General features: G+C 39.2%; 1 protein-coding gene across 3 annotated transcripts in view; it reads left to right on the forward strand.

Annotated features, from left to right (window-relative positions):
- Positions 1-18,172, forward strand: part of LOC149182644 (putative serine/threonine-protein kinase SIS8) — a 421,365-nt gene that overhangs the window by 147,229 nt on the left and 255,964 nt on the right. For all 3 annotated transcript variants that reach the window (XM_089416917.1, XM_089416916.1, XM_089416915.1), the window contains 3 exons: positions 13,272-13,534; positions 13,984-14,112; positions 14,285-14,374. In XM_089416917.1, the coding sequence (XP_089273043.1) occupies positions 13,272-13,534; positions 13,984-14,112; positions 14,285-14,374 (482 nt within the window). The remainder of the gene's footprint in view (positions 1-13,271; positions 13,535-13,983; positions 14,113-14,284; positions 14,375-18,172) is intronic.

The raw sequence follows: 18,172 nt of genomic DNA on the forward strand, positions 1-18,172 counted from the left end.
GAAATTTGTAGAGTTTATCCTAGGAGGAAAATGGTAGAAGAAAATCCCTTGGAATCAAACTCTCAGTTCATGGACAGTTTCATGACCATGAGAGCCATGGTAGAAGAAATGTATCGAGAATTTAAGAAAGGTCGAAGTGGAGATTCTTCAACCTCCAAAGAAGACAAAGGAACCGAAGAATCTCTTCTAGATGGCCATTCTGAAGGCAAAGGGAAAGTAAAAGAGGCTCCACTATCCACACCTCCTGATAGCCCTGAAAATAAAAAGAAGAAAACATCTTTGATTAAATTAGATGTTAAATTTGATTTGCCAATATATGATGGAGAATTAAATGCAGAGAAGCCAGATAACTGGATTAGACAGATTGATGTGTATTGCAGGGTGCAGAGCATTGATTTAGATAGTAGTAAAATTCAGCTGGCCAGCCTATGGCTTGGAGGAACTGCCTTGGTATGGTGGGAAGGCAGGACACAAGCTGACTTGAAGAAGCATGGCAAAATTCTTTCTGTCTGGAGTGAATTTGTTTTTGCAATTAAAAAACAATTCTATCCACTAGCTTATATGCAGCAAGCTATGATGAGTTGGCAAACTTTGCGCCAATTAAAGGGGCAAAGTGTACAAAGCTACACCCAAGAATTTAGAAAAAGAGCTTTGATTCTAGGCATTTCTTTAGACTCACCTGAAACTTTGCTGAAGTATATAGATGGTCTACACAGCGATTTGAGGCACCCCATTCTCATGTTTAACCCTACTAGCATAGATGAGGTATCTGTTCAGGCTACCCATCTAGAGGCTAGAGGCAAGAATGTGAACCTAGAGATTGGGGGATCATCAAAACCCACTGCAAGCAAGAACAAGGAAAAGAGGAAGCAGAAATGGAAAGAGAGGAAGGCAAACACTGTACAGAAAGACAAACCTTCATGCACTCATTGCAAGAAGGATGGACATGATGATGAACACTGCTGGTCTTTGCATCCAGAGCTGAAACCCAAGAAGTTCGATGGCAAGAAGAAGAAGACTGTTGCTGCTATACAGAAAGATTTGGGGTCAGACTCTGGGGATGAAACAACAATCGCAACCACAGGTATAAAAGGTAAAAATTCTGAAGCATCTACTAGTGATTTTGCACAAACTATTGATAGTGAAGAAAATGAGAGGAAAAGACATGAGTTTTTTCATATTAGATTTATTTCCAAGCATCAAAAGATTGATACTTTATTTGATAGTGGCTCACAAGTAAACTTGATTTCTAAAGCAATTGTAAAGAAATTGGGACTACTAACCACACCTCACAAGAAGCCATATCCATTAGGCTAGGTATGTGATACAACAAAGCTACAAGTGACTAGACAATGCAAACTTATGTTTTTTTTTTTGGGTCAACATTTGTAGATGAGGTTGAGTTAGATATCGTTCCCTTGGATATATGTGGAATTGTTTTAGGAAGTCCTTACTTGTATGATAGAAAAACCATTTTCTATAGAGCTGAAAATAAGTATCAACTTGTTAAAGATGGAATCAAATATATTGTAAGAGCTCATAAACTCAAGAATAATTGTACTCTCATAAACTTAGGGCAGATGAAAAAAATTGTAAGTTCATGCAAGCAATTTTTACTGATGGTTGTAAAGGAAAAGAAACTTGATAAAACCAATGTATTTGAAGTCTGTGATGCTAAACAACAAGCTGATTTAGAAAAAGTTGTTTCAGAATATGATATCCTATTTCAAGAACTTAAAGGTCTGCCACCCAAAAGGGAAATTGTACATGATATTAATTTGTAGCAAGATGCTCCATTGCCTAACATCGGAATGTACAGGTTATCTGCTTTAGAGAATGCACAGATCAAGAAGCAGGTATAGGAGCTGCTTGAGAAAGGGTTCATAAAATCAAGCACATCACCATGCGGATCTCCAATTGTGTTGGTGAGGAAGAAAGATGGTTCATGGAGGATGTGCATTGATTACCGAGCACTGAATAAAATAACGATCAAGAACCGTTATCCCCTTCCTCGCATTGATGATCTATTGGATCAGTTGAAAGAAGCTGTTTACTTTTCCAAGTTGGACTTGCGTAGTGGTTACCATCAGGTCAGAGTAGCAGAGCAAGATGCATGGAAGACTGCTTTCAAAACAAAACAAGGGCTGCATGAATGGCTAGTTATGCCTTTTGGCTTAACTAATGCTCCTGCCACTTTCATGCGAGTTATGAATGATGTACTTAGGCCTTTTATTGATGATTTTGTAATTGTATATTTGGATGACATTCTTGTTTTCAGTAAAACATGGGAAGAACATTTGAAGCATGTAAAGCAGACTCTAGATGTTTTGAAAAAATAAAATCTCTATGTTAAATTATCAAAGTGTGAATTTGGCAAAACATCTTTAAATTATTTGGGTCATATTGTAGGGGGTGGTGAATTGAAGATAGATCCCTCTAAGGTTGAAGTCATTGTAAACTGGCCTAAACCCAAATCTGCTACAGAAGTTAGAAGCTTCCTAGGAGTAGCACAGTATTGGAGAAAGTTTATTGCTAACTTTTCCTTAATTGCAGCTCCATTACATGCTTTAACAGGATTGAATAGGGTGTTTCAGTGGGGAGGCAAACAACAGAAAGCCTTTGACACCTTGAAAGAAAAAATTAGTACAACACTAGTACTAGCATTGCTAGATCTTCAAAGACCATTTGAGATTGAAACAGATGCCAGTGACTATGCCATGGGAGCAGTGTTGATGCAACATGGTAAACCCACATGCTACCGTTCTGAGACTTTAATTTTGCAGTGGTTAACTATCCTACATATGATAAAGAATTGTATGCATTAGTCCAGAGTGTGAAAAAGTGGAAACATTACTTAATGGGCAAATAAACAATTATACATACTGATCATCAGCCACTTCAATATTTGCACTCACAAACTAAATTGCAGCGATCAAGACACTATAGGTGGATGGGTTTCCTACAACAGTTTCATTTAGTCATCAGATATAAAAAGGGCATACACAATAAAGTTGCAGATATGTTGCCCAGACCAATTATAAAAGCATCTACTATACTTAAGCATAACTCAGTAATGCATGAAAGCTACATTGAACAATATGCTCAAGATATAGACTTTAAAGATGTATATGCAGCTTTAAGTAATGGCAAAAAGGTAGAAGAATTGGATTACTATGTTAAGGACCAACTCTTGTATCATTTGGAAAAGCTATGCATTCCACAAGCTGAAAGAGTTGACATAATTAGGAAAGCACATACTTCTCTGATATCAGGTCATTTTGGTGTAAGCAAAACAGTTGCACAGCTGCAAAGATTCTGCTATTGGCCAAAAATGCATGAAACAGTATCTAGATATATAAGAGGGTATACCATGTGTGCTAAAGGCAAGCCCAACAATAGAAAACTAGTCTTGTACACTCCACTTTTAGTTCCTTCTCGTCCTTGGGAAAGTGTTTCCATGGACTTTGTTGGGGGATTGCCGAAATCTAGAAAAGGTCATGACTATTTATATGTTATTGTGGATAGGTTCAGCAAAATGTGTATTTTAATACCTTGTAACAAGCAGATGACAGTTGAACAAACGATGAAGTTGTTCTTTCAGCATGTCTGGGTGCATTTTGGGTTACCCACTTCCATAGTATCTGATCGAGACTCTCGATTTGTTCGGAAGTTTTGGTCAAGTCTGTGGGAATTAATGGACACCAGACTGGAAAAGAGCACAACTTTTCATCCACAAACAGATGGCCAAATAGAGGTAGTCAACAAGACAGTGATCCAGTTGCTCAGGGGTTATTGCAACAAGCATCCCAAGCTTTGGGATGAACATTTATGTTATGTGCGACATGCTTACAACTGTGTTAAACATTCTTCTACACAGAGATCTCTTTTTGAGACCTGTTTTGGTTTTATACCAAGGTCTCCCTTGGATTTTGTCTTTGAAAAAGACATAGCAGTTGCTGGACACAGTGATGTGGACAAAGCAACCAGGATCATTGAACAGATCCAAGAAATTCACCAGGAAGTGCAGGAACAGCTGGAAAAGGGCCAAGCCAAGTACAAGGCAAGGCATGATAAGCATCGGGTGGAGCACAACTTTCAAGTTGGTGATCAAGTTTGGCTGTATATCAGCATGGACAAAATGCAAGGTGAAGGAAAAAATCTGAAGCCAATAAGGTATGGGCCTTTCAAGATACTTGAGAAAATTGGTGAGAATGCTTTCTGCCTTGATTTGCCAGCTTACATGCACATCTATTCAGTGGTAAATGCAGAAAATTTAAGACTGTTTGAACCTTCATTAATTGAAGATCCCGAAGAGCAAAGTCAATTGCCTTCTATTGATGATCTGTTGCCTGAATATCTCAATGAGTTGCAGGAAGATACAGTTCTGGACAGGAAGGTGAGAACTACGCGCAGAGGGGATGTTGAGTACCTAAGAATTGGACTCAAAGGTTCAAAACCCAACAATGCAAAATGGATAGAGATTGGGCAAGTGAGGTAGCTGTATCCTCACTTGAGCGATGCTTGAAAACCAACTTTTGGTGGTCCAAAAGCCTTTTTCAGTGGGAAGGTGTGATCCAAATGGATCCTAGAATGATCTCTAAGTCTTCAAAACCTCTTAAAATCATGCCAAAGATCAAAATAATCGCATATGAAGAACCCTTAGAATGGCAGAAAAACACTATTGGGAGGCCAAAAACATGTGAAAACAGTGAAAAACAGAGTATCAGAGGTCTGAACAAGTGAATGCACAGTAGCCATCAGATCTGGCCGATCAACGGTCCAAATCTGATTGATGAATCGCAATCAGCGGTGGCAATCAGCGGATATCGGCGCAGACTATATAACACTTGCGACGGTGACCGACGGAGTCAACTAGGACCATCGATCAAGCACGCAGATCGACGGCCCACATTGCATCGTAGGATCGCTATCGGAGATTACAAAGAGCGCTTGCAATGGCCCGGGGCATGAGCGATATGCGATTGCGATTAATCGCATCGCGATATCGCAATCGGAGAAACATTATGGAGCGGGGCCTATACACATACATATATGCGATCCGATGAACCGGACCCGACGGTTATATAAATATTATTTCATAAGATTTGAGATCCACAGAAAAGGCATTTTTAATGTATTTTGCATATTTCGTTTATTAAACGAAATACAAGGGGTGAAGCGCCAATGCGATAAGCTGGACCCGAAAGGGTTCCTTAAGGCTATTATATATTATTTCAGATTCGCCATAAGCCATTTTTACTTTATTTTCGCAGTTTTAATGTATTTCTAAAATACAAAGGGGCAGGCCATTGCGACATGCGATGACGACTTACAGGCGGACTCGATAGGAGAATAGGGTGGATTTAAGGACTTTTTGAAGTCCAGATGAACAGTGTTTGGCGGTTTTTCCTGCGTTCGAACGCATTTCTCTGTGTAAACATAGAATGACTGTTTCAAGGATTTCAGGGGCCCAATGCACTCATCCGTTACGGAACAAGTGGCCACCTCCCCTAAAGGCGTTATGCCATGCTTGCTAACGTTGAGCAGGGGGATTCGAGCGGACAAAGGCCGGGAGATAGAAAGCCGAGAAGAGGAAACGAGCAGGCAGCGCAGGATTGGCTTTAAAGGCATAGAAAACAGAAGACAGAGCAGGCATTGCTGAGACAGAGCTAAGATAGAGACAGAGAGTGATTCAGAGAGTCTGTGTACTCTGAGAAGGCTTGAGAGGTTCAAGCAAACTCTTATTGTTATACCTGTTGTGTATTGAGTCTCAAATTGAGCTCATACTGTTGTAAAACTCTGCTTGAAGACATAATAGAGAGGCCACCATTGAAGGCTGGACCAGGAGATGTAGCCCAGGAGTATTGGATGAACTCCTCATTAAATTTGTTGTGTTATGTGTTGTCTATTATGTTTTTGTTTACTGCTTCATTGTCTGTGTATTTTGCAATCTTATCGATCTATTGCATTAAATAAAATAAACAAATCCATGGACATAAGTCTGTGATACCTTATTAATTGTCTTAGATCTCATTATCAGATCAATTAAGCAAGGTATAAAGCCTTCTAGGAAAAGGGGACGAGGATTTAAAGGCTAGGTTTAAGGAGGGTGAATTGTCAAGGAGCTTCACAATCCCAAAAATCCTTATGGAACATGTTTTCCCAAATGTTTTTTGAAGATTTAATTTTTGATTAGGTATGGGACGAAACGAGACCAAGTGGACTCAGGCTAGGTCAAGAGGAGGGAATTTAGCAACCAATGATGAATTTGACCTAAACAAGGAGGAGAAGGGGATCAAAGAAATGATTTTCACTTAAAGGTGCAAAATGATCCCTATTAGGAACTAGCCTAGCGAAACTTAGGGCAAAAACCAATCTCGAGCCTAGGGCTTGGGATATCTCACAACCTCACCGTTATAATTTCCTCAAATTTGGAGGGGGCCTAGGAGACATCAGTGTAGTAGAGGCGAAGAGATCGAAGTTTTTCTATGGGTGGTTTGTTAGGAAAATGATGCCCTAGGAGACCTAATGTGGCTATACCTAGAATGAAGAAGGAGAGGTGAAGAAAAATCGTTCTTTAAGTGATCACCTTGTGGTAGACTAGTGCCTAATCCTTTGGGGAGATTGGAGTCAAGAAGAATATGAGAATGGACTTTGTTTCTAGGTTAAGGAGGCTTCAAGATCAACTTCGCTTGATATTAGGGCAAAGGAGAATGACCTTAAAAGATTTTATACTTCATTTTGCAAGATGAGATGGCTTATCGAGATATATTCAACCATAGAATTATCCATAGGAAAATTCGTTCAACATATATGGACCATACATAGAGAGATGCTATATAGAAACATAATTCCACAATTTCACAATAAATGCATGCAACAATTAGCCCTAGTATAGCGAAAATCCCATCGTCGATGCATGTGACAAAGTAAACAAATGAATAGCATTAAATTTTGTACTTACATGTAAGAGAATATATCCAACCATCAACAAATTGCCAAGTAAGAAGCTCCAAGACAAGAAGAGATAATCCAACCTCAAAATTCATCCATGCTCCAAAAGTTCGTTTAGCAAGAAGGAATAGCGAAATCTCTAGAGAGATGTAAGTCCAAACAAAGTGATGATGAGAAATGAACTCCTCATCATTTGTATTTATACACTCCTAATGAGTTCGATTTAGCTACATGAGCCTACATTAGTCCCTAAAATAAAAATAATGTGCAAGTAACTAACTTTTGGTGACAAGCCCACCAAACTGGCTCATAAAAAAAATAACAAGCCTCTCAAGAGGTCAAATGATCAATAATACATGCCGTTGGGCCTTCTAAGATGCTTGATGAAGTCCGTAAGTGCCATAATGATGAATAGGACTTCCAAAAGTAATGGACAAGGGGTTGGCCCCTTGTTCTCCACATAATAAACTTATGGTGCTCCCAATGGGTGTGAGGGCACACAAGTGACCTCATGGGTCTCCAAGTAAGTCGAAGATGCTTGTAGACCATCTGTAAGGGCTCAGATGATGGTGTAAGTGATGCCACATTAGCATACAAGTCTTAAGTCATTTGCCAAGTGCATGGTACAACTGTGGGGATGGCTAGGAAAAGGTGAACCAGGTGCATCTTCCTCATCCAATAGGTGAATCTTGAGTAATCTTTGAACATCTCTGGGGATCCATGGAGTGTTGTTGATTGCTGTGGAGACCCATGGCTCTAAACACACACCTTACATGTGCCAATGTAGCCCTCTGGAGGGTTAGGACCTCATATAGGGAGACCAAACCCAAAATGGGGATCACCTGCAATCCTGCATAAGATACAATGTGTCTCCTAGCCTTCTAGTACAACAAGTCATCAAGGAAATTGAGTAAAGAGCTTACAAACCATGGACAATAGGTGGGCACTTCATAATGGCATGCCCTTCCATAGTGGGCTTTGGTATGTACTAATGTCTCCAAACTGCAAATGGGGTTAACCAAGTATCCTATTAGGTGGTTTCTATATCTAAAGGGGATAATATGTCCAAGGTACATTCTTTAAAAAGTGGTGGCATGTGATAAAGAGATGAATGGAGTAGGGGATGAAAAGGGGCAGCCTCGGGCCACATGTTGGGTTAAAGGGTAGCTAATAAAAGGGAAGCCCACACTTGGGGATATAACGTATAGGAGGGAGCAATCGTGGTACATGAGGTGCCCCAACCTTGATTATTCCACCCTTTTTTATATGCCTTTTGCATTTTATGATTTTTCTTTGGTTGATTGCTTGGGGCTCAAGGGATAAGAGCATGATGTGTGGGATATAGGAATGGATACCCCCTTTAAGATAGGGCGGTTTATTGGCCACCAAGGGTTGGGACAATAATGGGTTCCTGAATGATAAAGGAGGCTCCTCTAGGGCCTGTATGAACTAGGGTGATGGGGTAGAGCTCATGTATTAACTTTTGCCCACATGCTAAATATGTTTGTTCCGATCATCTTTTGCATTTTGTGGTACATTTTCTTGTTGAATGTGGCCAATTATGCTTTTACTTTTCTTTTCAGCTGCATCAACCTCCGGGGCATCATTCTAGGCTCAACCCAAGGTGTGGGCAAGGGGAAGGGGAAAGCTAACCCTATGTGGACCTAGTGGAGGAATGTGGACCCAGGTGGGATAAATGATGAATGGGGTTATAATGAGTGGAAGGGGAAAGGTAACCCTATGTGGACCCAGTGGAGGAATGTAGACCCAGGTGGGAGAAATGATGAATGGGGTTATAATGAGTGGAAGGGGAGTAATATATGTGGATGAGGGAGCGGGACCACACAACCAAAATCAGGGTTTCCCATGTAGTACCATCCCTAAAGTCCAAGGGTCAGTAAAAGAGATCCCATGGGACTAGGGTCCAAGGTTAACATCCAAAAGAGGTCTAGGGGACAAGAGAACATACCTATCCCACTCTTTCCGCTGAATCCCCCCATTAATCCATGCCCAGAAGTATCCATGATAAGCAAACTACAATACTCAATTACCAAATGACAAGGCATACCTTTAGGTTTAGGAGGCCCACCTTCAAACATATGATCATAACAGATGGGTGAGGGACCACATAGATGGCTTAGGTCGCAGAGAAATGGCACAACAAGCTAGTTGGTGGCTGTAAAGGGCTGCTGGTTGCTAGCTGAGGGCCATCTTGGAGAATTTTTTTCTCCTAGGGATATCACCCACAAAATGGTGGGTAACATGCACAACTTACTGCGACAGATCACAAGTACAGTCACCTCAAGAAGGTCGAATCAAGGTAAGAAAAAAATGCATCTTGCAAGTCGAAGTTACAAGGAGATCAACTCAAGAGAAGCCAAGGAGAAAAAGGGCTAAAATTGCCCTAATCCCATCACACATGCAAAGGTTGCAAAAAATTGCATGAGGCCGAGAATTGCAGAAAGAGAGGCCGAAAAATTGCAGTCTAGTATTGCAGGGCTGAAGTTGAGGACGAAGAAGAAGTTGCAGCAGTATTAAGGCAAGGTTAACTTTGTTTTGGCGAGGTAAAGGCAAGGGTTGACTTGGTCTTGGAGGAGTCTTGGTCAAGGGTCTAGGTCTTGGAATTCGTCAATTGAAGGATATAAGAAGAGAATAATTCTTGTGGGTTTTCCTCCCAATTGGAGAGGTTTTGGCCTTAGGTGATTGCCTATATCTTGTGTCCTTTGTCTCATTGTTCTTTATGGTTTGTTAGTTGTTTGATGAAGAAAAATATTAATAATAAACAATTAAAAGACGAAGCTAATCAAGTTAAGTAAAAATACACCACAAGCAATTATCAAAGAAAGAGAAATCATCCAATGTTGCTGCACCTAGATTTCTCAACATGAATCACTGAATTTCTGAGTTGATATAGGTCTGATATATGCTATTAAAAAATCTGATCTGGATGTTTAATGTCTGATCTATAGCCTATAGAACCAATTGTCAATCATTGGAAAGTCTCTTGTTTCAGTTTTCTAGCTTCTTTTTGACATCTTGCATTGTTTTCTAAGTGTGGATCTAATAATAGCAAGGTTTGATATAAAATTGCTGACCTCTGAAAACAAAATGCACTAGTAATAAATTGAACTAAAGGCTCTAAAAATAACCAAGGAACTCATCTAATTCATGAGCATTAGTTGTTGAAGTGGTTTGGGCTTAAAGTTTTTGTTAAAAGATTCATTACTGTCTTGTCATCTTTACATTGAAATGCTCTTTATTCTTTCAAGAACATAATTGGCATATGTAATTGATGAACATAAGTGCTCTAAAGGCTAAATTGAATTGATAATAAGATTGGCTAATTGCTCTAAAAGCCTCATTGTGACATTGTTTCTAAAAGAATATATTTACTTGTCTCATTGCTAGGAGAATTAGATAATTGGATGAGTGGCTATTGGTTTTCTTGTTGATATATTGTGATAATAAGCACACTAATATTGTGTACTTGCAAGTGAGCTTCATATCTTGAGTTTACATTCTTGCTAATCAAGTCAATTGATTTACTAATTGTTTTTAAGTTCTTTATCTTGTGCATCAAATTAACACATTGGCACTCTATTGTTATCAATCATTATCTGATTAGCATTCTAGCACTGTTGAGAAAAATATTTTGTTTATGGTTCTTTTATGAGCAATTGTCTTGATCTTAACACATTTTCGCACCTTCTATCTTGTTTCATTTGAGCATATTCCTCTTTTAGTGAAGATCGTCATTTGTACATTGATTTAAGTACTTTGTTATATCATTGTAATTTATCTGTAAGTGCTTCAAATATTTAACAATCTCAGTAAGAGTAATCTCTCATCCTGCATTTGCATTCTAGGACTAGAGTTGCATTTAATTAACTTACCTCCAAGCATAAGCTTGGTTGAAAGACTCTTAGGACCACCTCTTTCATCTAGCTTGCGAAGTCTAGATCCTCTTTAGTGGTTAACATGGTGACCTTGCAATCGTCAGAGCCACAGTCTTTGCAATGCCAAAGGCATCGGGTGGTTAGAACTCAAGGGGAGAGATCGTTAATCAAGCCATAGCTTTCTTCCCCTTGTTTTCTCTCTCACAACCTACTTTAGAGACTAGCCTCAAAACAACTAAGGGAAATGATTCATCTAGTTAGGCATCTAACTTAAAATCAACCAAGATCTTGCATTTCACTTAGACTTTAGGTGTTGCATCTCGTTTAGGATAGTGAAGCATCTTAAGGCAACGACTGTTCATTCGGTTACTTGGTAAGTAATTCATATAAAGCGAGTATTTTACTCCATTAAGACACTGTTCTCTCAAGATAATCTAATCTAATCTTTAAACTTGCTAAATTAACCAAGTTGCTAGGCCATTTAGTTTTGTCACCCAAACTTGTTGGTTGCCAACTGGTCTTTCATCCTCACATTTCATAAGGACCACCCCCCATAGCTTGCTAACAATTGTTGGGAGACAACTAGAACAGAGAGGGTAGGGATCAGACTGATGACCCCTGCCCTGATAGTTGTCACATCGTGCCTGTACAATTTGAGCAACAACAGTACCCAAATTCAAACCCAAACCGTGTGATATAGCACCACATAAGCATGAAGTCAAGATATAGCAATGCATGAGAGGGCTTTCTCCAATGTGTATGTTTAGTTTATTACAACCAAGGGTAGTCAAACACATGATGCAATCCACATCCCATGAAGCGCCCCCAAGCATTGTGTAACTACTTTCAAAGTATCCCCCAAAGCTAATACTTGTACGTTGTATGGTCATTTGGCATCTATGTATTAGTTTTTATTTTATCGTTTTCTAATTCCTTTTTAGGGATTTGATTAAATGAAACAAGGGGAAGAACAAATATGTGTTAACTCACAATCATTTCAATTTGTCACAAGTGTGGACAATGATGGTATTTTGGGTTTCCCATGCCATATGCGTGGTAACGATTACGGGAAATTACAATAATGTAGTTGTTCATCATTTGGGGCCTGACTGCACATGCAATTAAGGCACGCCCTTGTTTAAATGAACGTTGTAAGAATTAAATATATGCAATATAACATGAGAGAGATACAAGGAGAAAATATCTTTTATCAATGAGGAGTCATTCATACAACACGATTGCTTCTATTTGTGATTAGCTAGTTTTTCTATTTAATGATCTCTAATTTTCAATGCTTAAAATTAATCTTAACCTTATTGTCACTTAAAATACGTGATCTTTATTATTATTTAACACTTTATTATATTAGGACTTCTAATATGACTTTAGTGTTTCTTATTCTAATAAACAACGCCACAAAATGTGGCAAAATCACATTGAAGATCAAAGCCAGAAGGGTAATAATTTTGCCATTACAAACTATATTGTCATACTTCAGTATTGTTTTGTCAGCATTTTGTACAATGTACAACTCACTTCCGTTATTCATAATTGAACAAATAAATTATGTTATCGTTTGAGTATCATTGTGTTATCATGATAAAGTTTAAATGCTTATGGATTCATGAATGGTATTAGTAATGTCTATGTATATTAATCATATATATGTTTCATGGTTAACTTAATTTCCAATGTATTTTTGAATTTTTTTCCATTTTCCTTTTTCTCATATTTTTTGTATTTAAAAGATATTTTTTACTATATATATATATTGCTATTCCTAATTGACCGTTTCTTTGAAATTTGGGGTGATCTTCTAGCTGTTCTGGACACCCATTCCCCTGTGCCCCCATTCCTGCATTCTGGAAACTTCTGTAACATAGGGTTACAGATATAGATTGTTTATTGTTTCCTGTTTTGATTGGTAAATTGGGAAACACTAGTTGCATTAAGGTGGGGTTATCACAGTGTATAACTCCAGATTACCTCCTGTTGAACAGCTACTGTTAAAATTTCCCAGGGCTTGCTTCTGGCCTCACATGTTTGCCATGCACTCTTGGAGGCCCATATTAACAGAATGAATCATGACCAGTGGGATTTGAATCTGGTTCATCATCATTATAAACTCTCTACCATATTACCAGACCATGGCCTGCTGGATCATCTATACATGTCAAATTGTTATGGGTAATGCCAAAATTATAAAATCTGTTTTGCCGTCATATCCTTTGTTCTTTCTTGGAGGGAGAGAATTGTGCCTAGAGACCAAATAGATTTCTTGCAAGTACAATGAGTTTTGCTATATTAATTACATGCTTTATAAATTAAGAATTTTCTGACATATGATCAATATGTGGATTGGTAATTTCTAAATATTTATTACTTCCAAGTTTATTGATGTAAGATATTCTGTTTATTCAGGGCCTACAGGGTTATGATAGGGTAATTCATCAGCCAGAACCTGACAAGCATATGTCATTGCTGGTCGGACTGAATTCTATAGAGCTACTGGTAGATGTTATGCGATCTCCTGGCCAGTTAATACCCTTCTCCATGAGAGCTCTTATGCTATGCCATTTCCCTGGAGGTGTAGAAAGTGATTCAGCCGACAACGATTCCTGTGATTCTCCTTTAGAACCAAGCAGTCCCATGTTTGATCTGTCAGACAAATATTGCAACGAAAGGTAATGTATAATATACTACCATGTTTAAATTGTTTCTTCACATGAAAACCATGAACTAATTTGTTTCTTAGAAACATTGCTGTTAAGCTTATTTTATATCGAAGGTTCCTTAGAGCAAAACTTTAACCATCTTTGAAGTGTGACTTAAAAGTTCCAGGCACTCTAAGATGTGGTCAACTTATTGACATGAGTTTTGTTCTGTCTCCAGTAATTTTTTATGTCGGTCTTGGTTTTGCAATTATTGCTATTGTCAAATAGAAAACAAAAATGGATGTGAACGTATGAAAACCAGAACTGATGTACACTTTCACTCTATGCTGTGATTTAGCTGGCTGAAAGTTGCATTGTTTAGCTTTGTGGAGTCATTTAGTCTGTGACAATGGATCACATTCTTGCTTTGTTGTATAATGGACTTTTCCTTGATGACTTCTTTTAACTCTCACATACAGCCCAGAACTGGAAGATCACAGCTTCAAGTTTATATACCCGATGAAGGGTGAAAATCTTTTTACATCATCAGGCCCAACATCACCAGACATAAAGCAAAGACGAGCTGCTTTCATAGATAAAACAATAAGGTAATGACCTAACATGTGTTTTGTGACAGTTCAATGATGTATGATTTTCTAAATATGGATGCTCTGCTTATTTTTGCATTTGAGAAGGACATAATCAGAAAATCTTAGTTGTTGTACTCTTACATCCTTCTTTATTAAATGAGAGTTAAGGATTTTTTTTTTATGGATACAGTGTATCAAGAAGTGAACCGGACATTGCAAATTTTTTCTTACACCGGAACCGGAGGAAAGTCACTGGCGAACACCGGTCAGCGAATTCCAGGTGAAATGCAGGTTCATATGTGGTTTTACTAGAAATAGTGTTCGAAATTTCCTGAAGGCTAAATATTTGTGGTTTTGGAAGATGGGGAATGTAGAATATGGATCCATGAAGACACTGGGCATAGTTGATTCTGCACCAGTCTAGCCAAGAGTGGGTGTATCCTGCTGATAACTGAAATTTTAAACCTTTCCAAGAAGCTGCTTACCTGCATAGCTTAGGGGAAAACTAACCCGCCCTCTTGGAATTAGGTATGTCTAAACTGGCCTGGCTCAAAGATCCCATCCATTCGTTGGACCCTCATATTCCTATCTTAACTCCTGTCGGACTGCTTACTGAATCTGCCAGATCCTTTTGAGGACAGCAAGCTCTTCTGTTAAATTGGCAACTAGGGCCAAACTCCATGTGGGTCACCTTATTTATGACAGCTGATATTTTTATTGGATCCCTCTCGTCGAGAGGTGTAGGATTGATCTAAAGATCATCCGATTCCGATAAGTATTTATGGAGATATGAATTTATTTTGATTATGAAATTATTATCAAGCCGACCAGCAACTTGAGTAGGCTCAGAAGCCCAATAGTCACGCCTATTCATCACTTACGTTTTAGTATAAATTGGCAAGGACTTGAAGTCATTTCACACACATATTCTTGAGGTGATCTCCTCTCCACGTCTTGGGTTTTTGGAGAAGGAGAGAACATAGAATATGCTGGCCTAGATGATGCCCTAGCTCACACTCAGATGATGCCCTAAATTACAATCAGTTTGATGAATCTCTATACGCTGTTCAGGAAGTGAAACCCTACGCCATTCATGGAAACATATAAACTGGAATAGGCAGCAATTACATGAATGTATGTGGATACGCAACAACAGCAACTTCATGAATATATATATACACAATACTGGAATATACGTTGGGCATAAAAACGCAGGTGGAAACACTTACGTTGGATCATGAACAAACAGGCAATAGATACGCTGGTCACTAATATCAGACACGCTGTACATACACGCTGTCATGGCATATATATATATATATATATCATTATATAAGCTGGAACAATAAACGCTGCTCGTGGATACACGCATCAATGCAGTCATATAATCGCTGGAGGCATATACACGCATGACACGCATTATAAACATTGTGTGTAGCCATTGTAAATACATGGAGCTGCAAGAGGAGCCGCAGTCCTGAGGTATAGCCATCAAGGGAACGCAGCATCATAAGCTGTCAAGGGATAGCCACAGTCACAAAAGGAACAGCCACAGTCTAAGGTGGAAGATGAGCCGCAATAAGCCGCAGCAAAACACAGTTAATAAAGAGGCCTTTATATGCTGTTCATGAAGACAGTAATACGTTATATGCAGATATGGAAACACCTTAAAAGCTGTTGTAGCCACTATGAGGAATGCTGAGAGCCGCAGTCATGATAATGGAGCCAAAATAAGGGTAACAAAACATCAGTCAAGTCATGAGGAAGCCGCAGGCATTTTCGGTGAAGATCTTGACTGCACCTTGTGGGTTTATGCCATATGGTACAGTCAAGCCAGATCTTGGCTGGAAAACGCAGAAGGAACTTCGGATGAGTATGAGGGCAGAGATCCGCACTGCTGGAAGGCGTATACAGGGTTCGGATGGACACAAGATATCTGTGATAAGGTGCAGGCATAGTATTTCATATAGGTGCAGACTTTGATGTCTTTCTCAGAGGTCTAAAACAGCAAGGTACTTCTGTCACAACAATCTCGGTTAAGATCAAAGTCTCAAAAGGACCAGTAAGTCTAGGCATTTAAATGATGTACCTATCTCAGATGGATGAAGCATTATAAACTTCAGATAACAACATTCTTGGCATTGTCACAATTCTGGTGAGAACAATCCCGATGGATATATCTCACAGCAGTCAAGGTATGTGTATATCCTCACTGTAGATATTGTGTAGTTTGAGACTGCACTATAGCCTAGCTGCTTTACTAGGCTGCAAGCCGTAGCAAGCAGCTAAGGCTAATACACATATAGCTGTATAATGAAGCATCAAGGAGAGTGTTGCAACATGATGAAGCAAGGAGAAGTTATAACAGCAGCATGATGGGCACATTAGCAGGGCAGCATGATGATGAGTTCAGGAGCAGCTCAGTCATCAAGGTTCAACACACTATGATGGTACAGCAAGGTACTACACGGCAGGGTGCGGCAAATGATCGAGAGGCAGCTCTATGATAGGTGAAGGAGTCACCATAGAGAATCAGTGGAAGCAATATGTCTTCAACTGATCTCTGCAGATATCAAGAGTCAAAGTGTTGACTTCTATTGTAAATGTATTCTCTCTCTCTTTCTTTGCTGAACTTTGAAGAACATAAAAGAAGAATTGATCAAGGGTTTCCCCACACATTGTGGGGTTTGTCCCTGGCTTGCGCCAAATCTTGTGTCCTCTTGTCTTGGCTTGTCTTCTGCAATTTATATTTATGTTCTATCTACAGTTTACTTTATGTTGATGTGATTGCTAATATGGAAAAGAAATTAAATAAATTGCTCTAGCATAGAACATACCTAAAATTAACATGGGATTAGAGCTAAGGTGAAGACAATACCCAAGCAAGAGTGAAAGAGCAATCACTGAAGACAGTTGGGACAAGACAAAAGGATCAATGGGTTCTTCACAATTCACTTAGGGTGAAGTCGAAGCAGAGCATATTATCAGAATGGTGCAACAGAACTTCTGATGGCATACCTAAAGATCACTTCATTTGGAAGTTTGGATCTAAGGGTGGAAGGAAAGGTAGATGTCTTGGTTATGAGTTCGGCCCTTATGCGAAGGAGTGTCCGAATGGCAGAGATGCAAGTCATCAAGGACATGGCTGACTCTCAAAGGAAGTAAGGAACCCTAGGAATGGAAGTTGAAGGTTTTAAGGTGGCATTCGTCGATGGAAAGGTATGTGTTTGAAAATAGAATTTTCAAAGATGCTTTTGAGTTCAGGGTTGTATTAAGTTACAAGAAGTCCATTGACACATAGCACTGAAGGTCTGTGAGTCAGATGGTGACAGGGAAGCTTGAATTCAAAAGGAGTATGAAGGTAAATGTTTGAGATGTACTGAAGGAAAATCTTGTAAGGGGACCATCCCCCTCATGCCACAGGTCCACAGGTTTGGAACAACTCGAGGAGCTTGATTCATGATCGGGAATCTCATGCATGCAGGTGATAGAAAGCCCTTTATGGCTTGAAGCAAGACACCCCGAGCATAGTATGAGAGGATCAACAGCTGTCTGATGAAGTTGAGATTCACTAGGAGTGAAATCAATCCAAACCATCCGAAGGTTGTGAATGACAGGCCTCTCATACCGACACCTATGTCTGACAGGTGCAAACCCTCTCATTTTAGAAGACAAAGGGAGTTGGATTCCGAATGTGGAAAGATAAACTGCTAGCCTGTGACTACCTCGAGGATCTTAACTTTAAGAAGTTATATTGGACCAGATTTGGGAAATGCCTCTGAGTTTCAAAAACTCATTTGCGTTGATGTTCTTGGTGAACCTCCATTTGAACATATGTTTTGCAGTTAACATTGTGAGCTCATATTTGGTTGAGCCTCACTAGATTGGTGCCAAGAATCTTCTGAGATGTCTTCAGGACACAATCTCTCATGGATTGAGATACACTATCGGAAATATGAAACTGCATGATTATTCAAATGTTAATAAGGTAGGTAGTGTGGAGGATCACTGGAGCACTTCTTAGTGCTGTTTCTCTTTGGATTCTGCTTCGATATAATGGATGAGCAGGAAGCAGAAG

The sequence above is a fragment of the Pinus tabuliformis genome, chromosome 3_2 (genome assembly GCF_031772625.1).
Source record: "Pinus tabuliformis cultivar Carrire ecotype Pingquan chromosome 3_2, CPIR1, whole genome shotgun sequence".
NCBI classification, from domain to species: Eukaryota; Viridiplantae; Streptophyta; class Pinopsida; order Pinales; family Pinaceae; genus Pinus; species Pinus tabuliformis.